The sequence below is a fragment of the Oryzias latipes genome, chromosome 6, assembly GCF_053564925.1.
Source record: "Oryzias latipes strain Hd-rR chromosome 6, Olatipes_Hd-rR_3.1".
Classification (NCBI taxonomy): Eukaryota; Metazoa; Chordata; class Actinopteri; order Beloniformes; family Adrianichthyidae; genus Oryzias; species Oryzias latipes.
In genome coordinates, this window is record NC_136242.1 from 20,550,979 (window position 1) to 20,575,698 (window position 24,720).

Here is a 24,720-nt window from a genome sequence, read left to right on the forward strand (position 1 = left end):
ATTTTAACAACAAATTTTTAATAAATTAATGAATGAAACCAAACTTTAAATGTGACAGATAAGATAAATTAAATTTAATTGTAAAATACAGTTCATCCACAGGACAGTTAAAGTGCTTTAAAGAATTACAGAACATTTGTCAAAAGGAAAATCATGTTAAAATTAGACAACTAAATTAAATAACTCTAAAAATCCCTTTATTTCTTTAATCTTGAAGAGAAAGACCTAAAAAATAAGATTGTGTCACAGGAAACATTGCTGTTCAATGCTACAAAGCATTTTATGAGAAACACTATATTTTCCATGTTCCTTTTTAAAAATCTGCATATTGACTTTATAAGATATTGGCAAATAAAGAGATTTGAAAAGCTTCTCCCAGGCTTTTCTAATCTCTTTATGTAATTTTAAATACACATTTTTTATGTGTTTAAAATGTCAGCACTCCAGTTTTAGTTTCTACAATAACAAGTTTTATAGTGGGAGAAACATAAACATTTTGAATTATGCTGTCTAACAAGTTTTATCCGTCTCCCACGCAGGTTAATTTAACAGTCACGTGATTGCATAATTTTCCTTTTTAAAACTCACTGTGTGGGGTTATCTTTAGACTTAAAAGAATTGGTGAATGGTTTGACATATGGTCTAATTATACTTGAATGAAGCACTCTAATTAGCCGTGCATTTTCTTGCTTTTCCAGCTTTGCAGAATCAAGTTTTAAAAATACAATGGCAAAGTGTATTTTGGTAAGTGACATCACAGAAAACAATTCAGACAGCAGCCAAGATGCTGTAAAAGTTTAAATAAGCAGTGGATTAAGAAGGTTAAAAACTTTATGATGATAATTGGATACGATGATCTGTCGGCATCTCATTGTACACAAAAAGTACTGTTCTTTTTTTTACAGCTTATTAAGAGTAAAATGTAAAAGACATTTTATTGCTCTTCATAATATCACATTTTAACTGGGGCTCAAAAAGAACTTGACACTCACTGGTAATATTAGCTTCATAATGAGTCACACATTCCTTTCTCTTGCTTTCTCGCACACATAAACATACAAGGAGTCCAAAAAATGTGAGAGAAGTTCAAACACTGGGTTTGACTCCCCAATATTTTTGCTGAGGCCTGGAATCACTGGAGTTCTTTGCTTTCACCAACCTGTGCAAAGAAAATCCCTTATGTTTATCCGCTTTTTAAAATCACACTTTTGTATTTACAGATGTTCCGGAAGCACTGGAACTCACAAATTACTTACTTGTATACTTTGAAGATAATGAACGCCAGCGCCACTAAGATGAGTATGACAAGAATGACCAACGCTGCAACTAAACCTGCGTTTTCTGCAGTTGGAGAATGGGTGAGTAGCTGATAATGTTCACATCTGCTGCCTTTGTAATTTACATTACACCTAAAATGGAAGAAGTGAAAAATAAGTAATCCATCCAACAGCAGAAAGAGAAGTTCCTTTTTTTATCCTTAAAGAAATCTTTCTGTGAATGTTTTTAAGTGAAACTTACACGCATGAGAGTGAATCCATAGAGGATAATTTGTAGCACGTTGCCCCATTCATGCAGAAACTGGCCTCCTGCCCACTGCAAGGCTCACCGTGTTCTAATGAGATGCAACATATTCTTTAATTTTTTGATAAATGTAAAGATTTTTTAAGGGACATTTTAGTATAAAAGTTTTTGTTTTATTGTTACCTGCCATCATAAGTACAAATATTTGTCCTGCTTCCTTTCAAGGCTAAAGGTGAAAAAAAAAACAAAGCAATGGAAAATAGTTCTTAAAAAAAAAAGAAAGAAAGAACAGTCAGAAGTACTAACAGCTCAACGATGACATTTCTTTAAATGTAATCTTTCTTTAAGGAATTGTTAAATATTGATGAGGCATATTTTAAACAAATCCATAAGATATGTCTTACCAGCTCATGCAGTTCCAACTCTCAGTGGTTCACACTAGATCCAAGGTAAGTCACAATGAAGCCCTTTATTCCTGGTGACTTCGTCTTGTGGGTGTGTTTGTGTGAAGAATGTAAGAATGCCGTTTGTCTGGTTTGCAAATTTTGGTTTCTGATTGTAATTTGTAAGTGTGCAGGTCTCTGAGCATTCCACAAATAAGTGAGAGGTCGTCAAAGGTCATTTCAAGTAAAATGGCCCTTGCGTAATTTTGCTTTAGTGAGATGGTGATGAATTGAGGCCATGGAAAAATGTGGAACAAACTCATGGGAAACTTTGACAGTACAGCAACATCATGACCTCCTAAATACCTTTGAACGGTGGCTCAACTCACCGTTTAGCTATGTTTTGTTCTTCATTGTCATTTTTAAAATTATTTCACTAAAGGTTTCTGGGTTTCAGTTTCATACAGGTTGCGGTCAGATTTCCAGCTAAATGTTTTTCATTTAACCTTTTAAGATCTGGCGTAGACATAAGTAGACGTCACATTTGGGTTCTATTACCACAGCAATTCATTCTGTTTACCTGGATCCCTGGGACTATCTGTGTAGAGGGTTAGCTCAAATATTATCTTGGGTCATAAGAGTTTACAGATCTTTAAAGCTCAGAGCTGTTTCAAAATGTTTCACTTGATCTTTTTACCCATCCACCTTTTCATGCTGTGCTTTGCAAAGACTTTAAACTACCTCCCAATAAAACATAGATGAATAAATATTGTGGCAGTCTTAACATTTTCCTTTCGACATTCACAAGAATTTTCTTTTTTTTTAATAAAAAAAAATCTGGATGTGGTCTCCCAGCTTTATTACACTTTAAGATATTCCACAGTACTCAGTTTCTTTTTACACCAGTATATATATATATATATATATATATATATGTGTGTGTGTGTGGATGTATGTATGTATGTATGTATGTATGTATGTATGTATTTTAGTGTTCAAAGCCAGGCTTTTCCTTTAACGGACATGGTAGCTTGCTATCGCGAGGAAGTGTGATACTCAAACGAGTGCGTTCTTCTCCGACGAGACTTCCAGGGTGGCAAAGAAACAGGGACGTATGTCGTTTTTTTTGTTGTTTTTTTTTCCGTGTGTCTTAAAATAGAAATATTGTCTATGTTATGTCAGTTCGCTATTTTTGCGTTTAGTAAACAAACAAAACAACGTCTTTTCTTGAGGCGTAACGCATCGTCACGCATCTGTTACCGCTGGAATTCCGTTTTCAGACCCTGGACAGCTCCTGAGCCTTCTTCTTACTATCGAGCTGATCGACTCCCTGATGTGATTGTGGGGGAAGCCCCGCAGGCGCATTATTCCTCCACCCCCCTCCACCAACCCCCTGAAGCTGTTATTACCTTGCTGCTTCAGTGACAGTCTCGACGTCTCCGATGAAGTATGGTGCGTTTAGACCGGAGGAGGTGTTTCCATTGGGCACGGTTCTCTGAGGGGAGATATGGATGCAACGCAAATTCAGGGCTAATCGCATCCTACTCACCAGATCTGAGCTTCCCTTACACTGATCGTTTTTATCAGCATCATCATCATCATCATCGAGGAGGGAATTATCACCATCATCAGCACTGCGAGGGCAAAGGAGTCACCACCATACTCGGCACGATGTAGAGCAATAACAGGTTAGTGCATCTCTGCAGCATCTTTGGGATCTTTCTAACTAAAAGGTGGATTTGTGCAAAAAAACAAAAAAAAAAAAACTGAGGCTTCATGGCCTCTGTGAGCACCTTGCAAAAAATGCATCATGACAGTAGGAAATGATTGCATTCGCCCCTTTATGCCATCTGCAAACTAAACGCTGGAACAGAAGCAGTGTTTGTCTCATAAAATGAAACAGAATTTGCTGCCTTTGTGGACAAGCATCTTCACTTATGAGCCACCCACTCAAAGCTGTAGTTATGGCAGCAGGGGGAAAACTCAAAATACTGATCGGGAAATGCCTTTGTTCTGGCGTGACTTAATTCATCTCATGTCAGGATTTCTCTGCCTGTGAGTTTACCATAATGGAGGCGTTTTTGCTGCAATCTCCACAATCATCTGTTTCTCTCTGAACCTAACTTGTCTTCAAACGAATCTCACCAAAGTCCTCATCCTGTGCCACTGCGGTGAAACAGTATCACTTTTAGCCCTTGAATGACCTGTGTTGATGTATCCTGAGAAGCATTTAATCTGCTGCGCTTCACTAGATTACTCCGCTGTAACGCTGACTCTGCCATTACATTTAGAGTTTGTCTCTGGGTCAGTGTTTTCAAAATCACAACAAACTTAACTTTCTTCATGTCTTTTTTGCTGTTGTCCACCATAATATACCTTAAGCAGCTATGTTTTCACCTTTATGATCTAAGCAGCTGGGATGACATGAATGGCTCTCTAAGTCATGACACACAGAGCTACCATTCATCTGTACTTACTATGCAAGTGGTGTGATGTTCCTCAGTTCTTGGAGGTGATTTAAAATGCATTGCTGTTTAGTGCACTTAAAAAAAGAAATTACACAACAGTGCAAAGCCAACACCAGAATGGATATGTTCACTAAAATCCCACTATAATAATCTTGGACAAAGAGAATGTTTGTTCTCTGCAACATGTCCTCCAACATCTATTTCCTGTTAATTTAGAGATCCTAAAGTCATTGTTAATCGAGTGACTGCTAATCCTAATTTCAGATAATGATGTGCATCCATTTATTTAATCTTTTTTTAAAGATGTTTTCTGCAGTTGCAGGTGTGGTAGGTGCCAGATCTCCAAAGTGGTGAACCCTCATAATTCATTTCGGAGATCTTTTTGTAACTACAAGATTTGAGATGAGCAACACCCAGTAAGTACACTACACCCACCTTTTATATGAAACACAACATTTTGAATCTTTGTTTAAAGCTGGAAAACTAGACTAGACTAAAAAGCTGGAAAACTAAACTAGACTAAAACTAGAAAATGTCAGAAAGGCGAGAACGTGATTAGCAGAGCAGAACCTGAATAGTGTCACCCACCTTCTTTTAGTGATTTTCAAACAGGCACACTCTCTGCTAGCTCCACTTGGCATTCAATAGAGGTTTTTACATGTCATCTTCTGTTATTAATAATTACTCTGTGTGAGGTCCTCCCGACAAGCCCTGCATTCTGATGACAGCAGGGCTGGAGCCAATAGAAGGAAAGGGGAAGGAGCTGAGAGGGAGAAAGTCAAGCGGAGTATAGTGTGGAGTGCAGTAAGAGGTGAATGCAAAGTGTGTTCAGTCAGCTGAATCTCGTGCAGAGCACAAATAGCCAATGGCATTCAGTAGGGACCTTTGTCTGTGCCTCACACCACCAATAAATGTTTAAGGTCCATCCCTAGCCTTTATGCTTTTAATTTCACTACAGATAATTTACCATGACCAGTTGACCCAAGATATTGAGGTCAGAAGGACCGAAAGGCACAGAAAATTTTGCAAATTGAAATTTGAACTCTGTGTGAAGTGTTGGGGCTTCATGTCACATGATATTTATTGTTGTTTGAAATATGGTTACAACAATTTTTCCAATTCTGTGGAACTGTTATTTATCATTTGTCTGGAAAAGAGTTAAACAATAGACTTTTTACATGTTGCCGTGGAGAATAGAACAAGTATATGTCACATTCGCACAGTAGCAAACAAACCAAAAGTTGTAAAATAAAAAAATTTCAAAGCAGGAATTTAACGATGGAGATGTTAATCGATGTTTTTATCTGGACAAAATAGGCCTAATATAAAGTCCATTTATGATATTTTACATAATTTTTTTTATTTTTATGTCTATTTATCAGCTCCGTTATGAAAAGCAAGTGATGCTTTTTGCACACGAAAAATTAGATTAATCATGATTATTTTGATTTCCATGTCAAGCTTTAATACCTGCTTGTTAACGTGTTTCACCAAGAGAAGGAATAAGTACCCTCAACCAAAATGAACCAAAAAATGAGGTTTAGGGTTTTAAGAGAGTGCTTTAAAAACACTAAACAGTATTTTAATATTTTGAATGATCACATATTAACATAATACTTTTGTAGCAGCGAAAATACAAATGTGTGTTTTTTGGGAGGATAAACTAAACTGTATTTAACTGTGATCCAATCAGTGAAATAAAAACTTTACATAAAAGTGTGCTATAGAAACTTAGTTAAAGAATAACAGAATGTTCTTATTTGGTGCAGTTACCTTTAAATAAAATGAAATTGAGCTGCAGACTATTCATTTTGGCTCTAAAATAACTGACCTCAGAACAAAAACGCACAATTAGCATTTTTGTTCATCTCTTTGTGGGTTTTCTCTCTTTTCTTCTGTTTTCTGTAATGTTTGCCGCTATTGCATTGTATCTGGAAACCACCCGACTCCTGCTGGCTGTTCTTTCCCATCATTGTTGACTGGGACAAAGTGCTGGGATGTAAAGCTTCCTCTTCTCAGGATGGCAACCAGCCACTCAAGTGGGCACCGTTTGCAATGCCCCCTTGCCTACTCTGTTATTGTCTGTAAATGTGATTTTGATGGACTAAACAGTTGTGTCTCTCATAAATCATCGGGGTCCTTGTTGCAGTTCAGAGGTGCCAACTCTGCAGACACAACTAGAATATACAGGCGTATGCGTTTGGCAGGAGTTTGTCACTGACTGTGTAAAGAACACAAATAAGCTATTAAAGGAGTCCCCAGTGAAGAGTTGTATATTGAAAATCAAGTAAGTTCTTAAAGGTGAGCACCCAATTGTCGCATATTGCTTCAGGTGCTCCACAAAGGATGTAGAATCACTGAATTCTCAAGTTTGTTTAGCAAAACAAAAAAGGATTCCTGCATGGACCAGGTTTGGCAACTTTGGCTAACCTCAGAAAAAATTAAAAGGATAAAAAATAGGTTTCGTCAAGATGTTTTTGTTATGTTGCATTTGTGACTTTGAAAATTGTATCACCGGCTTCCATACTAATCTCTTTCCACAAACAGGATTTCCTAGTCTGTTAAGCAATAATATGACTCATAACAGCAAATATCCAAGCAAAAGAATGACTGGATAAACTTCAAAACAAAAGAAAACGGCTTGTGCAAAATCTCTAAATCAAATCATAGAAAACAAAGAAAAAGAGAAAACGTTTGGTACTCGTTAGCAAATAAATGATCAGCAGGCAATTGCATAAAATGTTTCCCATTAGCACATCATTGAACAGTGAAAATCTTTAATGGAAATAATATGAAGTCTAACAACTTTTAAAAAATATTTGAAGACATGTGTCAATGTTTGCAAACAGTCAGTTATTTCTTTAAAATGTAGAATTCGAAGGTCAACCAATAGGCACCATGAGTATAACCGGGGAGTTATCCATTGAGACAAGGGAAGCAAGAGTGAGAGCATCTTCTGATGCTTAAATCAGATAAGTCCAAACTTTAAAAAAAAAAAACAACCAATTATGGCTTCAGTGCCCAAAGTCCAGACCATAGGCTGGCTCGAGCAATGTGCAATTAAAACAGGTTACACAATTACATGGCGTGTAAAAAAATTATTTTTATACATTTTTATTTTTATAAATTTTATAAGGTGATAGTGTCAAAATGAAACCAATGGTGGTGGTAATAGGGCTGCTTTGGCTGTTTTATGTGTCACAGAGATCCAGCTCAGGTGAGAGCACCAGAGCTGGAGGTCATCTCCCAGCAGGTGGAGGAGGACAACCAGTGTGTGGCTCCAGTCCAGCTGGTGAGCTTTGCTTACAGAGACTTGCCTCTGGCTGCTCTGGACATATCCCTCGCTGGATCCCAGCTCATCTCCAACCCAGATGAAGAGGACAACAGAGACGGGTAAGCTGTGGGCTCTTTCAGCTGCTTGGCAATAAGAGTTCTAAACTTTTACAGTTTGTAGACAGCAGCATACCACACTGAGCAGAAAAGGTCAAGCTGCTAAAACTTAAAGAAAACAGACCACTTCAGTAATCATCAACGCTTGACCTTTAAAGTAGTTTCACTCACAAATTGGGAATACTGAGAAACTTAGTTGCAGGTTTGATAACAAAATCTTTCAGTCAATAATTTAAGTAAGTCACAAAACTAAAATACTTGCTTGACTTTTCAGAAAGGAAAGACTTAGAAATATTATGCTATAATGTATTTGTTTCTGTCAAAGAAGTCCCAATTTGACTACACGGGCATTAAAAATGATCTCTAGCTGTTTCCTGTAGATGGTAAAGTCTTCCTTCTTTCATACCAGATCCTGGCTTGGAAAGAGACATTTGACCATAAATGTGTTCCTGTCACTATGTTAAATGCTCGTCACTTCTGACGATGTTCTAGTTTAACCCTTGTACTATCCTAGGCACTTTAACATTGGGAGTTGGGTCATCTAGACCCCACAAGACAGTAGGCTGAACCTTTTTTCTTCAATGATTAGTGATCTTTACTTGTGTCCATGGATTACATGAAATCCTCTTCACTTTTGTCATGGTAGGGAGAACACGTCAATGCAAGGGTGGGGTCATAAGATAGCACAAGGGTTAATCAAATGACACAGCAGATTCTGTCCACCACACAGGTTTCGGTTAAAAACGTTGATTACCGGCAGAAATGTCAGAGCTCTCAGTGGTGTCTATTTCTGGCAGCAAAATCTGAATATTTTTTCATCAACATATTGCCATGCTGCTTTCCTGGTCTTTTATTTATTTTTTTAATACCCCCACCCCCCTTTACACACAGCAAGTATCCACAGCTTTCCACTCAGTATGTGTGACTCATACACTGATGCTCTGTCATCCAAGTAGTCAGAAGCAGACAAACAGCATAAGCTTTGTTGGAGCATCCGGAGTCTCACTATCCAACCCCCAGTGCATCAGCTGACCAAGTCTGGGTGGCTGGTCTTTGCCTGGTTCTGATCAAAAGCTCTGTAGGCAAGAAGGGCAGTGACAGATGGGTTCTGTCCCAAACTCTGTCAGCCAACCTCAAATCATTCACAAAACAGGCAGAAAAAGCAGCAAATACAGATTATGAGTGTCCAGAAGAAGAACATGCACCTTATTATGAGTCTGTCTGATGGTGTTATGTGAAAAAAACCTCACATATCTCTGGTGTCGTTATGAAGTCAGCACTGTAAAAGTGAAAAGACGGCGGTGTTGAGCCGAGAAAAATATGCCTGTAAGTTTCACTCCCTGACTGAATTCTTTGAATTTCAGGAGACGGGCATTCCAAGAAGTGTTTGCCATTGCAGTTTCATACTTGCGTTAATCATTCCAACAACAGACCAGTTATGACTGCTGTCAAGACCCAATTCTGTAACAATGAAAAAAAAAAAAAAAACTTCATGAATTAATCGATACTACCTAAGAGGTGTTCCCCAAGTCAAAAAAATAATCCAAAAAACGTATATTTTATGTGTGCTGAAGGGGGTCAGCACTTCACCATTGCCAAACAGAATCAAAGCCTTTAAAAATATTTTTTTATTATACTACATAACCTACATTCCATCACTGGTACTTCCTTCCTTGTCTTCCTTTTCTGATGTGACTGCAGCAGCAAAAATGTGAAACATGCATCAAAAAGGAGAGGAGAATGCATCAGAGACGCAATTTAGTCTTGCTTAGCCACTGCTCATGGCTATTTCTTACGGCACGTAGGTGTACGTGTAGGAGGTGCATGTTCATGGAACAAGGCCACACACAGTACATGCTGATTTTATGTTGAGCTAAGCAGTTTAATAAAAGGTTTAGCTGCCCTTAAACTCACAGGAAGTTTCAATGAAAGAATTGCAGACATTTTTGTTATGCCCTTCTTGTCATCTGATCTACATAGTATAAGTGTAGCTGCCTTACAGCATAGGCTAAATGGGCTACATGGATCATTATTCTGGTCACAAAAACCCTTGTTAATGCATCTTGTCTTTTACTGAAACATCTCTTACTTTTCTGATGGTTAATGTAAACTGATTTCAGCAGGACAAAAGCAAAAAAAAGTAGTATTCACAGGAAATCTAACCATAACATACAGTTACTTTTCACTTTTCAGCTTCGTATAAAAAAAAATCATCTATTAGTCTCAAAACCAGAAGATCCCTGCTTCTCAAACAGGACTGGTATCCAGACATTTTCTTCTCCCATTCAGATAAAGGCTTTTGAACATAAGTTTTTGGGATTGCCTGGGGATTTCCTATTAAATACAGTAGAATGTTCTGTGGTGGCATCAGCTGATGCACAGTTACTCTGGTGTACACATTTGAAATGACGAAGCTCAGTTAACTATTAAAGAAAGAACATGAAAAAAAACATCTCAAAAACCCAATGGTTTTAAACTTCATCAATTTCATGTATGTTGAATTGTCAACAGCCCAAATAAATAATGATAAAAGAGGTACCATCAGTCTGCAGAGGATTGTTAGATCTGACTTGAATTAGCGTGTTTTTTTTAATAATGAGTTACTATATGAGGTGGGTGTTCATGAATTAGATTACATTTATTGACAATGTAATAGATGAGCCACCCAGAGATGATAAATTTGTTTGCCCAAATATGATCCAGTCAGATTTATAACTTGGTCTTGAATAACAATAATAGGGAGTCCTAAACTTATATTCGTGAAATTCAAATATTTTCCATTTTATGTCAAAAAGAAATGAGAGCGTGTGGGCTGCATGGTGGAGGAGTGGTTTATACTCTCGCACTGGTTCGAATCCCGGCTGCGTCTTTTCTTGGTGGAGTTTGCATGTTCTCCCTGTCCATGCGTGGGTTTTCTCCGGGCACTCCAGCTTCCTCCCACAGTCCAAAAACATGCTTCGTAGGTTGATTGGTTACTCTAATTTGTCTCTTGATGTGTGTGTGGGAGTGATTGTTTGCCCTACGACAGGCTGGTGACCTGTCCGAGGTGTACCCTACACTAACCAGGATAGGCTCCAGCAACCCAATAACCCGAAAGGGATATAGTGGATTAAGAAAATAGACGGCTGGATGAGAGAGTGTGCAACTTTTTGAAATGTGATCTCACCATGAGTTTTCATGCATTTTTCAAATTTTTTTTCTACATTTGCAGCTGACCTTAAGCATATCCCTGCATCTGTTTAGCATGCCTCCACAGCAATTGCCACTGATCTTAAATCAGACTGTAAGATTTTAGCTGACCCAGGATGAACTGCTGCTTTGACTAGAGAAGAAGTGAAGGACTGCATCAGAGTTTTTGTTCCCCAAAACGTATTTCCCGTTGTGACCTTTTTTTATAAAACAGTGCTGCTCCATGGTAAATACAACATTAGTAAACTGATACAATTGTGCTAAAATGAAGACTGACTACATTGCCAAACATCATTTTAATATCTGATTGAGTCAAAAGCAGATCCTTCACTAAACACAAACACATAATGCCTGTGAATGCTCAAGGACGAGGGAAGATGATGTCACAAGTGTTTCAAAATGAGTCACCAAAGTCATTACTGCTGTTTTGAAAGAATCTTGGTGGCTACAATTTGAGCTTCACGGTACCGACTTTGTCAGGATGGATCTCTAAAAAAAGGGACAAAACATTTTTCCATTCCTTTTGAAACCCACACAGAAACAGCCCACTCTGTCTCTTTGACTCGCTTATCTGGTTCAGCCTGTGACACAATAGATGACATTTGAGTGCTGGGTTTATGGGACTGTTAATATGCACAGGCATGCAAAGTGTGAGATTGCTTTTTGGGCCAAGAGCAAAGGACAAGAGCAAAAGGCTTTCATCAGTGCCCTGATGGGAGCCCTTTTATCAGGTGCAGCCTGTCTGCTGCTCTGCAAAAAGACCTCCATTCATTTCTATTTGTTTGGGATCTGTAGCTCATTTCTCATGTAAAAGCTGAAGCTTTGCCCCCCTCTGCACTGTTGTATTCCAGGTGAAAATGCAAGATAATTCCTTTTTTTTTTCTTCAAGCCTCAATAATACCGCAAAAATTTCATTTAATTGAATAATTATCATAATGATTTCCCTTTGAATGCATTGTTCCACTTAAGCCGCAAATTGTAAAAGATTTATAGCATTGGGGATTTAAATCTCCAAAGCCTGCAGTTGACTACAAATGATAACTTGCCTTCATAAGCATAATTTCATTGTACAATGAATACCTCCACAAGCCCACAGTGTCCTGTATATCATGGAAAGGAGTAGTAAAGGATTATTGAGCAGCATGAATGAGTTTGAGTTTCTGCCGTTCAACAGCCTGCAGGTGCACCATTGTGGTCCATTTTCCTCTGCCCATGCCTGCTGAGTTCAGCAGATTGGAGTGAAGTGAATGAAGTAAATAGTGGAGAAACCACAGGGGTTTAAAGTTATCGCAGCAGAGGAAGAGAAATTGACAAGAGACTCACAGGGGTCAGGGTAAAAAAATGATAGATAGATAGATAGATAGATAGATAGATAGATAGATAGATAGATAGATAGATAGATAGATAGATAGATAGATAGATAGATAGATAGATAGATAGATAGATAGATAGATAGATAGATAGATAGATAGATAGATAGATAGATAGATAGATAGATAGATAGATAGATAGATAGATAGATAGATAGATAGATAGATAGATAGATAGATAGATAGATAGATAGATAGATAGATAGATAGATAGATAGATAGATAGATAGATAGATAGATAGATAGATAGATAGATAGATAGATAGAAATGCAACTGAGGGGTACCAACAATTTTGTCCACCACTGTATAATTTTTCAAAAACAAAACCAAATCAAATATAATAGTTGGAGCTTATTTACCTGATTAGATCATATCAATTAAAACATGACTTCAGTTGTATCTTTCTGTCATATTTAAAGTTTTTTTTAAGGTAAACATTTACCTTTTAAATGAGTAGAGGTCATGAATGTATAGGTAAAAATGCACACAGTAGGGGTTTAGGGCTATAATTTTGAGAATGTTCATGAACATAATATTAAGAGGAATACATTTCTATAAATGGAACATCGCAGGAAAACATGGTAAATGGTCAAATGGGGGGAAAAAAGTGAAAAACTGTTTGAATTTTAGCAGCAGTTGGGTTTGTAGTTGGTAATTTGACTTAAGGTTTTCAGTTTTGTCTTCAGGTTTAAACGCAAAGTACGTTACTTTTGAAAAACAGTACATGAAGTTAAAACCAGCCTAAAACAGAGACAGGCGACCTATTGGTAGATAAAAATACAATTTAAATAGCAAAATTTAAGTTGTGACATTGCAAAAACAAAATCTCAAGAACCTAAAAAGACACTTGTTTCAAGAATATTTTTTTCCTATTTCCTGTCTTGCAATAAAAGTAATTTTATCAAGAAAGTTTCTCAATAACAAAATTACTTTAATTTGAGAAAACATGTTTTAGTGACTAGAATTCTTATATTAGAAACCATTTTCTTACCGCATTGGCCAAATTTGTTTTCTTTTTAAAGAATATTTCCTAACGAGGGAAGAATGTTTGACTTATTTCCAAGGGGCCTGTTTTTGCAGTGACAGCCTGTCTATGGTAAAATCTTAACTTTTTATTTATTTATTGTAAAGCAGAATATTTCTCCTCTGTAACACTTTTCTGTTTTTATTTTTTTATTTTTTTTACTTTTCATAGGGTTACTTAAAAATTTCAAATTAAAATAACCTGAATTTTAGAAACTCAAATAAATTATGAGCAGGTCCATCCTGGAAAAGAACCAACACTTTTTAATTTGTGAATTTTCCCCAAGAGAGCAGCCAGACTGTTTCACCTGTGCCAGTGCTCCCACATGGCCGCTTTATCCAAATGGAGTGGTCATTCTGCAACCACCATCGTTTACAGAAACAATCCCTTTACTTGCTCGACAACATAGATCAGTTAATAATCTAATCTCCTCTGTCTGTCTGCTGCAAGAAGCCTTTCTGTGTGCTTCTTTGTGTCACTTGTCCTTTTGGCAAACTGCAAACATCTACTCCTTTTTCTCTGCAAAGTCATTTTTTTTACGTTGTTCATTTGTTTGAGACATGTTTCATTCTTAATTCAGATCATTTCTGCTTTAATTTGAGTCTTCTTTGACTCCAAAGAGAGGGGATTTTACTCCGCGGCCAAATCTGTCTTCCTTCCTCATGAAAGCGTCAGGTTCTTAGTGTTCAAGGTTTAAAGTGATATGCCTAAAATTAAGTTTCTGAGCGTGCGGTAATCCATCACCGCCGTTTACTGTGCCTCCAGACGGGGTATTCCCTTACAGCTTTATTAAATTAATGACTTTTTCTGTCGGGCTTGTGGAAAAGATCTAAATAAATTATGATTTCACACAGTGTGAGTTAAATTAAAGTCTTTTTAAATAAGGTGATGCCATTTAAAGGCATGCTTCTTACATCCTCTTTGTTTCACACACATGTCTGGTGCCTGCATGTTAAACAATTTTCTCAGCAAGCTCCTCGATTCCTTGGCTACTTTTCCACCCAGCAGATGGGGTTGACTTTGTTCCCACCAAACAGACCGGTTCATTGGCTGTCTCTGTGGTTACTGCAAGTGATATCATTTATCCTTCACCTTCGTTTGTCACCTTGAGTATGGGGCTCCTCATTGGCTGGCACTGGCTGATGCGATTGTTGTAGAAAGCCGCAGTTCATCTCTGGTTGAAAAAGTCCAGATCAACAAAGGAATAGTTTTTTTATGCATTACCCCAAATTATAGTAATAATAATCAGATACATTGATTTAATCATTTACCAAACTAATTTAATAAATTATTAAATATTTTATGTTTGAAAGGAGGATTTTTTTTTCTATGTAAATTGTTTTTTCTTTAATTGTCTCCCAGCATTTGGCGAACAAATAAGTCTCAAATTTGCCATTGAATAAGACTTTGTTTTAGTTTCATGACGTAGCAAATGACTTCAGAGTTCATACTCCAAATTCCAGACGGGTTAGTTCCCCACCAGGAATGTGTGCATGTGCAGAATGTGGTTTGACACAGCGTTGCTGTTCCTGTTCTCTTCACCAGGGACGCTGCCTTCACAAAAATCAGGTGCAAGTTTAAATTGTGAACTCATGTAGCCTTTTCACAAAAGGTGAGTTGCATGGATAGTGTGTTTGAACAAAGTCCAGGTTTTCCAATAGGAAATCCACATTTTCTATAATTATTCAGTTATACATTTTTACACATCACCCCAGTTTCAGAGCTCGAGATCTTTTAGTTTGTTTGTTTGATTTTGGCATCATTTTGAGTTTAACTGAGCTTTACTGCATATTTTTACACCATCAAGCATAACTGCTACTATTGCCTTATTGAAGACTTCAAACAACAACAAAAATTTGTTTTTAGCTTTGCTTATTCTATACAAAAGGTAATTTCACAACTTGTAATTGTTGCAGCATTATAAAGCAATTTTTTGCAGAAACCATTTAGCCTCATTTTCCTAAATAAATGTGAAAAAAATCATATATTTTTAACTTTAAGAGCTATTTTTATAGTTAATATTCTAATTTAATCAAAGAACAACTTCTGTTCTTCTGTAATCTGTGATTTTTGAGCACTTAGACACACTTTAAAAAATGGAAAGATTATTTTTTTTCTTTTTGTATTATGGTTTATTTAAAAAAAAAAAAAAAAGTGCTCTTTGAGTAGTCAAGGATCAAGGAAACTTGACACAACTTTACTGATCTTATTTTGTGTTTCCTCCCATTGGACTCTGTTTCTGTCCAGCTCTCTCTGCTCTCCCCCAGTTTCTGTTGAAAGGATCCCAGTCTGTTTGAACTGGCTGCATCCTGCTTCCTTTCTGTTCGCTGCTGTCAAACTGAGGTTCAAGCAAAAAGAATATATAGTTAAATAAATCCATAACTTCTGTCATCCTAAAGACCTTATTTTGTCTTTGTTCTTCATCTGCTTTCTTTGAGGATTGCCACTGAAGATCATCCGCTTTGGCCTGACCTTCTTCTCTGCCTCATTGTCATTTGGAATAACGACTTTTATGTCTTCCTTTACTAGATCCATGAACCTCCTTTTTAGCTTCTTCTGGGCCTCCATTTATCACCAAAACATCTAACATGAGCTGTTCTTCTGATCAACATCTTCAGCTCTGCTCTAAACCAACTGTCTCTAAACCAAGAACAAGGCAGATCTCTCTTAGAATTTCTCTAGATCGCAAAGACTCAATGCAGTTCCTTCTAACCTTCTCTGTTTTTCTCCAGACGTATCCTCTACACAAATATTATATCTGTGGTTCTCTTCCATGGCATGAAACCATAGTTGCTCACAAAAATTCCTGTCTGTCTTCAACTGACCTTCTGCTACTCTTTCCATAACTTCATTGTGTGAAGCTTCAGCTTTATCCCTCCACAACTCTGCCTTGTCTCCCTTCTTCTTAAAAATGTGCATCAGTCCACTTCTCCATTCCTCAGGCATCCTCTCACTCAGCAAGATCTTGTTAAACAGCCCAGTCAGAAACTCTACTGCCACCTCTCCCAAACAATACCAAAACTCCACAGGAATGTTGTGAGGATGAACTACCTATTAAACATCATTTGAAGCTTTCTTTTTTTTATTGGTGACAACAAATAACATTATTTTTGCAGGAAAGGGGAAATAGCTGTTTTTATGACATTTCTGAGCGTATGTACGGGGCACAAACAACTACATATCTTTTTGTAGGATTATATAAATTGCAAAAGACAATCTGGATTATGAGGATGTCCTTCAATCTGTTTCAGAAATATGAACTACAAAACTAAAAAGATCCCAATTGTTTTTAAGTGTTCATTTTTGACTTAACAGCTCTGCAGTGCTTACCGCCATGTCTCGTTACTTCTCCACAACTCAGATCAAACTGGCTGAAGCCGTGCTGTGGGCGAAGGGCAGCTCTATGGCAGGTCTGTCTGCTCTCAGCGAGCTTCAACTGTTTCCTCGTAGCCAGTGTCATCTTGGTGGTTGTGCTGCTGGTCGTGGAGCTGCTCATAGACACCAAGCTGCTGCAGTGTGAGTAAACAACAGTTTTTGGGAATCCCTTGATTTCAGAGGGTTTGAAATGGTTTCAACTCATCAAGTTCAAGATAGATTTTTAGCAAATTTAATAAAATGTCCCACTTGTTTCGTACTACGTCTACCAGAAACAAATTTATAGACAAACAGCAGTTTTCTACATGATCTTACCACATATCAATACGTGAAGACATAAAAATATAATGACATGGAAAGAGATCTGCATTTTACCTTTATTAAACACCCACTCTGAGTAAAATTGTGTTTTCAACCTGTTCTTGTGGCATTTTTCTCATGGAGGACATTTATAAAGAAGATTAAACTTAAAATAACAGAGTATTTTTTATTCGAAAAAATGTCATTGGTAAAACCTTCCAAATGTAAAGTAGAACCTATAATAACAAGCCACAAGCTCCCTGCTCTTCACCATTCTGATGCATCCACTTGTAGACACACAGATCAAAGTACGTCTTCGCTTTGACATCCAAACTGACTCGTGGCTCGGAACTGTACGGCTGGATAGCTCCAATTTCACTCGCCATCTTTGTTGCACCCGCAATGTTAGGTTGGGAGTGTGAGGGTCTGTAAGCTAGCAGGAGAGAGAGTTTAAAAAGATGGATGATGGGAAGGGAGAGTAGGCTTACTCCCCACCAACAGTCCCGCCAACAACTGAGAGACAAACTTCTAATGAAGTCCTGCCACTGCTGAAACTAAGTTTTCTAGAGTTTTTTTATGTTGTCAAAGTAAACAGGATAATCATAATAAAAAGACCACTGAGAACACTTTTACAATAGATCAAAAGATGCTCAGAGGGGGCATTTGTTCTGTTATTATGCCTTTAACCTGCTTTTACAGTACAAGTTCAAATACGAAAATGATATTTTTCCTGCTGTGTCAAAAGGTTGCAAAAAAAATTCTGCCAGGAGTCCATTACTGGTCATCGTTAAATTATCATATTTTGTTTCGTAATAAGATGTTCTCCTTCTTAGAACAATAAAATAAATAATGGCTGTAAAGTAGTATACTGTTATAGTAAGAGTGAGGAGCAAATCTTGTCAGGTTTTTTTCGACTCCTTCAACCATCCATGAAGCAGGTTCTGCAAGAAAAAAGAAAAAAATAATTATTTTGACTAAACATGTGACCATGTGTTTTCTAAACACATTGTCCAATATTTTTTGGGGGGGGAAAGAGTTTGGGCTTATCTAAAGTGGGGAACTAAAAACATAATAGTGGTCAGTTTTTTAGTCTGATTCCTTAAATATGTTACCTGCATTTATGCCATCCAGCGCGGCTGGAGGTTACTCATCTGTGACAAGGTGTAAGGTCAGGAGTCACGGGCTGTTTAAAGTAAGGGAGCTGATGCATGCCGTCTCCTGTAGCATCTGAACACGTTCAAGCCTTCACACTCCCTGAAGACTGTCTGCCTGATTGAGCAGATAACGGCAGAAGTAAGACAAATGTGTGGAGGTGGATATCAGAATAAGATGGAATGCGAGCCAGAGGCAGCTGCTAAAGATGGATGGAGTGATAGACAAATCGTTGAACACAGCAAACAAAGACATATGGAGGGAGATGTGGCGCAAAAAGACAAATGGTTTGGCTGGTGCACAAAAGCTGTTTGATGCTCTCCACCATTTGCATGATGAATGGATTTTCAAATGCAAACAAATGCTTGTACCATATGAGGTGTATTAATATTTACAATCATGCTTTATGTGTGGATGTAATTAAGATCCCATTTCTGTCTCATTCATTAGATTTAGTAAACAACAGTATTTATTTCTAACTTCTTTACATTACAGCTAACCAGACGAATAACGTAAGATTCTGTTTCGCCTCCTTAGTCAATAATGCATTCCAGTTTGCCAGCATCATCCACTGGATCAGCTTGGCCATCCTCTCTGTGTTCTTCACGGAGGTGAGTCTTCCCTGCTCAACACCAAAGCAATCTCATTTATAGCTGATGCAGCTGCTTGATTAATGCTAGGTTGTGCAGTATCTCCTGAAGAGCACCAGCAGGTTCACTTTGCAATATTAACCATACCATGAAATGTCCCTTGCATTCTCTCAAAGACTGTTCAGGGAAAGCAAACGTTGATTGAGGACTCTTAAAATAAATAAAAGAGTTACAATTTTCACAGATACTGAGAATAATCAGGAAGCTGCATGTTCAGCTCAGACTTTTACCGTCTCTGGATTAACTTTAAACTTAAGCAGTTTGTTCGATCTGTCATGTTGTAAAGTCGAATGTGCTTTTCCTACTGTGTCCACTTTGTGTGCATTAGACAGCAACCTTGGGAGCTCAGTTGCCGGATAGAAGCTCATTACCATGGTAACATATTAACGAAATAAAGGACACAGTGAAACACAGAAACTAACAGCTAAAAGAAACGTCCCTTTTCCTGAGTCAGCACCATATAATGACGAATAAATGAAATGCCAGACACTCCAACAAGTTTCTTTTCGGAAATCGGATGGAAAGTTCTGCCCGTCTTTTATAAATTACTTCTCTTTTTGGACACATTTTTAAACATAGATGTTAAAACACCAGATCTCATACAAGAAGGCTGTAGAGACACTGAATTGGTTTTAAATTATGCTATCAAATGTAGGCAGAGTACACCAAAAGCTTCACTGCACTTCTGTGTGTTGTTTTTTTGAGTAAATGGTTTATTTTATTTTATTGCTGCTTTTTCAATTTTTCTTTCACAATTGACAAGTTACAAGCCTTCAATGAGTTTCTGACTCAAAAGCATTGAGAATTTCATCTAGGTTTCATCAAAGGTTGTTTTTCTTCAATCGAAACCTAGACTAAATTCTATACTCTTGTGCTTTTAATGCAACATTTTGTGTTCAAATTAACAAAAAAATAAGCACCATCAAAAAATAACTGATAAATAAAATGATATAAATGATTTAAATAATCCAAAAAGTGAAGCATAAACTTTGCATCAGTTTTGCCTCAACATGATGTGATATTGAGCTTGAAGATGAATTCCTGACTTAGATGAATGTCTAAAAAATGTTCTTAAAAAAATCGTGGAGCAAGCTGAAGCAACATTTTTAAATGACAAAATATTTTATGAAATCTTTAAATGAGTTAAGTGGATCCCTGGATCTGCTTTTAATAAAATTTTTGAAAGAAAAGTTCAAGCTTTATTAACAGAGACTGCTTCATTTTTATGGGTTTTGCCCCAAATAAAACTTTTTATTACTGCAGTATCTAAAAAACAGTAAAAACGCTGGAGAAGGTTTTTTTTTCTTTTTTTGTAACAGCGGAAGCTCAATAAAGTGTTTTATGTGCAAAAATAATGTTATGTATGACAAAATTACAAGAAATAAAGTAAATCTGTGAAGTGATACTTCTTCACTCTCAAATTAAATATTAAGGTTACCAAAAACTTCCTTTGCATGATTGTTCTGGTTTAATCCATCTTATCCTATTTAACCTCCATCTCCAACTCTCCCTTTGCTTATTTCAGACAGTGTTCAGGATAGTGGTGTTGGGAATATGGGATTACATAGAGAACAAAGTAGAGGTAAGCTTTCTTCAGCCCCATGAGACCCCAATCATTTCTGCCTTCGCTGCCGAGTCATTCCGTAAAAGACATGACTCAGCTTGGCAACTATTACAGCTTCTGACAAACGACAGTTATGTGGGATTTTCTCAGGTGTTCGATGGAGCTATCATCGTACTTTCTCTGGCCCCTATGGTGGCCTCCACAGTGGCAAATGGTCCCAGCAGCCCCTGGGATGCTATCGGTCTCATCATCACACTGCGCATCTGGAGGGTCAAGAGGATCATTGACGGTGAGACCAGGGGGTGCTGACGGCCTCAGCTCCTGCCCTTTACTGTCAGTGCACAAGGACAGACCTTCCACTCTGATCTTTGCACCACCTGCTTGATGTTTCTAATAAATCATTTTTGTGGGAATTCTCTAATACCAAAAAAAAAAATCTGCTTTGCTTACAATAAGCAGTTCAAAACATTTTTACCATGACTGCAATGAGATCTCTGAAATCATTTTATTCTAATCACACCGCTCCCCAATGTGGTCATTATAAGTACTGCAGGGAGTAAGAAAATGATCAGATAGTGTGAAGGTTTGAACTTGCTTTCATCTTTAGTCCATCTCCAACTAACTAACATCTTGACCTAACAGAATAGATGTTTTACTCAATTTTTGCTTTCTTCTGCACAAGTATAACTTAAAGGAATCTCCAAGCCTTTATTTCACAAAAGTATTCAAAATACAAAAGTATTTTTTTACTGTCATGCAATGTTATATACTAAATAAATAAACATTTTCGTAACAATATAAAAGAACTAACAAATGTTTCTTTGTTCAAGGAAAACTGACTTAATGCCATTTTTTTTTTTAGCTTATGTGCTGCAGGTGAAGGTGGATATGGAGCTGGAGATGCAGCAGTACGAGAAGGCCAAGGCACTGAGAGAGGAACAGCTCGATCGTCTGACACAGATCTGCCAGGAACAAGCTGTATGTTTGTGCATTTTACACTTCTTGTTTTGGTCACATTACGTTATAGCTGCAATTGGCCAACAGAGGGCAGCACATTACTTTTCCAAGGGTACCTGTGAACTAAACAGATATTTTTATTCTACTATTGCAGGAACTGATTAAACGAAAATGATAAACAACATTCCTTAGAAATAAATTATGTAAATTCAATTAATGTAGGGTCACGTCACTTTGATCTATATGCAGTGTCTGCAGTATTTTGTTCTTTTTTCCTTCTCCTTTTCAGTTTGAAATCAGACAGCTGCGCGCTCACCTCGCCCAGCAGGATCTGGATCTGGTAGCAGAGCGGGAAGCAGCCATGCAGATCCACCATATATGGAGCAAAAAGAGCAACAGTTTTCATGAGGTGGACGGACTGGCCCCTGGTGGCTCTGAGCATCACGGTCCAGCCAAGGCAAGGGAGCCGGTCGGCCCTTCAGGTATCGTTTGGAACACTCAAATTGTTTTGTACACTGCAAAAACTGAATTTTAAGAAAGTAAAAGGGAGTTGTTTCACATTTATTTTTAAAAACTATGCAAATCTTCCAATTTCACAAGACGACATTTAACCTGAAGTTAAATTGAGCCCCTTTGAAAGTCTAACATTTGTAATAACACTAAGATGGCACAATAACTTTAAATGGGCGTAAAATGTAATAAAGAAGTTGTGATCAGGCTATGAATCTGATATAACGTTTCTGTTGTCATACGTGAAAAAATTAGGATACAAACAGTGCAGACCCAAGCAAAATCTACAGAAAAATAAGATTTGACAGCACTGTGATAGCTCATGTAACTGCTTGACCCTTTTAGGGGAAACTTACAGTATTGTCTTTGGTAAAAGTAATACAAGGTTTCTAAATAAGGTAGAAGATTCACTGACTTGTCGCTATTTAACCTTCTTAGATCTCCATGGTCAAGATGACATGAACAACTATATCAGTCAGTATTACAGTGAGCAAAGCAGTGGTGAGCATCTTACTCACACCAAATCCACAGGTCACACATCTCTGTAGTTCAAGGTCGTGTCTGTGTTTTTTTTTTGCAGATTTGGGGATCCCTGATCCGGCCCGTGTCATCACCACAGCAGCCATAGACGTGCACCTGCCAAACAATCCCAGTCAGCTTCCGTCCACCCTGGTGAGCGCAGACGCGGTGCTGTCAGGTCGTCTGCAGCGCACTGGCAGCTCGGTCAGCGAAGTCTCCACGACTGTTGGATCCCGCACCAGCTTCAGCGCCCGTCAGCACAGCATTAGCAGCCACACGCTGGGCTCCAGCATGGACTGCAGCTCCACTGTACGTGAGGCCTCCACCTCCACAGACTACAGCGACCAGCGCTGCTACCCGCCACCTTACAGCAGCCCTCTAGCCCTGGGCACACAGCCCAGAGGAAGTCCAAGTGCAGTGGTGCAGGAGCTCCTGTCCTCTCTTTCTGAGGACTCTTGTCTCACCCAAAAGGCTCTGGACCCCGTCAACCTCAAACCACCCAGCCCGACAGGTTCCACTAAAACAAGCCCAGAACTAGAACATAGGGTCAAGATCTTCAACAAGAGGAACCAAGACAGTCGGATCGGACTCCAGGCAAAAACCGTCATCCATCTGAAGGGTAATGAGCCTCTTCTGGGGGAGAAGTACAGGATGATAGGGTCAGTGGATGCTCCAGTCCATCGCCTGTCAGAGACATAAGTTCCTGCAGAACCATTTCAGAGCGTGTCCTTTAGATCAGATGCAAAAATTCATGCAAAACTGCACCCTGCTGTTGGAAGTCAATGGCACAAAGGCTGTATGCCCGCAATGCTTGTACTGCAGGAACAGAAACAAACAGATCAGACATCTGCAGATGATGGCAGATTTGAAATCACTCATCAGGAACTGACACTCCGAACCCTTTCTTACTTTTCTTTAATAAATTTTCAAAAAACAAACAAAAAAGCAACCAGCACTGAGGCCTGAGCCTCAGCTTCTCAATCAAACCTGTACAGAAAATCCTGTGTTGAAGTTTGATTGCAGAAGAACGAGCGGCCCGGTGGTGCATCGTCACTTCCCCGGGAAATGGGGTCACTTCCTAACCTGATGAGGCAAATCAAGCCTTTCAATGGATAACTACAGGGTACTTCTGCTCACTCAGCTTCTACTTTACGCACGGTATTTTGTTTGTTAGGAAGGTGTAAAAACGATCTAAAACATTCAGAAACCATGGGGGTTCTTTTAATAAAACTTACCTGAATTGATCGAAAATCTCTCTTATGATGATGGTTCATATTAGAACATTTAATAACTTGATTCTAGAAAGAGAAAAAGCATCTAAATTACGATCAAATGTCAATGAAAAACCAGCATTCCCTTCCTGAAAAATATTTTTTTACAGGGAACTGCAATGGATAAAGAAAAAGTAACACTGCATCATGTACATCATTAGGACAAAAAAATAGCATTTTAAAACAAATTTGAATTAACTGTAAGGCCACGTTGCTATTTAAAAGCACTGCTGTAAGTGCCTGCCCTTTGATTCAACATGATATCCAGCAAAAGGTGCCTCTGTGATTTCATCAGGTATTTATTCCTACAAATGTGCTAACTACAAGAATACCAGGTTCAAACTAGAAACTTTAGCATTTTATGTACAATGCATAAAGAAATGCTGATACTAAGGCTGAAATATGCTTAAGCACAGAAGAAAATGTGGAATAACTGACTTTCAAACTACTTGCTTTACACTTCATTAGCTGAAAATGACAGTCAAAAAATGGCGAAGGAAGCTAATTTAAGCTTATGTGATCATATAAAGTGAAATTATGGAGGCTGGAATGCTTATGATAAAGCCCAAAAAAGTAGGAAAACAGATAAATAGTAAACACTGCTACAAATGTCACAATGGCAAAAGAAAAAGCTTGGAATCAAGGTAAATGCAAAATTTACAAAAGAAAATGTTTGCCTAGAATTTGATGCTTTAAGCCAGTGAGCAATTCAACATAAAATAGAAATGATCCAGAAAAAAGCCCCAAAATGAGCTAAATAAAAGCTTAAAATGCTTATGTATTAATAGTAGCTGAAAAAGCCATAAAAAACTGCTCCTACATTTTTAGCCACAAGTGTAAATACATAAATAAGACTTTAAAAAAAGAGCCAGTATAACTTGAAGACTAAGAAAAGGGCACAACATTTTAAATAAGTTTGGGTGATTTCAAAACCAAAAATGCAAGCAGGAACCTCCGTAAGACCAATTTCATGCCAGATGTGTTGAAATCAAAGAAGCTGCACTAAACATGTATGAAAGAATCATTGGAGAGTCTCAACTGTGTGAATGTTTTACTCGGCGTTGACACAGTATCAC

The 24,720-nt window shown here is 37.8% G+C and overlaps 1 protein-coding gene and 1 long non-coding RNA gene across 4 annotated transcripts; one reads left to right on the forward strand and one right to left on the reverse strand.

The window, feature by feature from the left end:
- Window positions 1–52: 52 nt before the first annotated feature.
- Window positions 53–2,062, reverse strand: LOC110016399 (uncharacterized). 2 transcript variants are annotated; one of them, XR_013656416.1, is made up of 5 exons: window positions 1,926–2,062; window positions 1,705–1,747; window positions 1,519–1,612; window positions 1,257–1,409; window positions 53–1,159 (listed from the first exon to the last, which is right to left on the reverse strand). It is a non-coding gene; the product is annotated as an uncharacterized LOC110016399 (long non-coding RNA). The 2 variants fall into 2 exon arrangements; XR_013656417.1 differs by having other exon boundaries at window positions 1,705–1,786; window positions 1,926–2,008.
- Window positions 2,063–3,396: 1,334 nt separating this feature from the next.
- tmem266 (transmembrane protein 266) lies at window positions 3,397–24,583 on the forward strand. Of its 2 annotated transcripts, none has more exons than XM_078948734.1 (11): window positions 3,397–3,592; window positions 4,689–4,788; window positions 7,568–7,765; window positions 16,708–16,862; window positions 18,711–18,784; window positions 20,349–20,405; window positions 20,538–20,676; window positions 21,250–21,365; window positions 21,634–21,826; window positions 22,293–22,355; window positions 22,435–24,583. In XM_078948734.1, exons 2-11 carry the CDS (start codon window positions 4,775–4,777, stop codon window positions 23,070–23,072), a joined length of 1,647 nt encoding a protein of 548 aa, XP_078804860.1. In that variant the 5' UTR covers window positions 3,397–3,592; window positions 4,689–4,774; the 3' UTR covers window positions 23,073–24,583. The 2 variants fall into 2 exon arrangements, with proteins under 2 accessions (XP_078804860.1, XP_023811580.1); XM_023955812.2 differs by having other exon boundaries at window positions 7,577–7,765.
- Window positions 24,584–24,720: the final 137 nt, after the last annotated feature.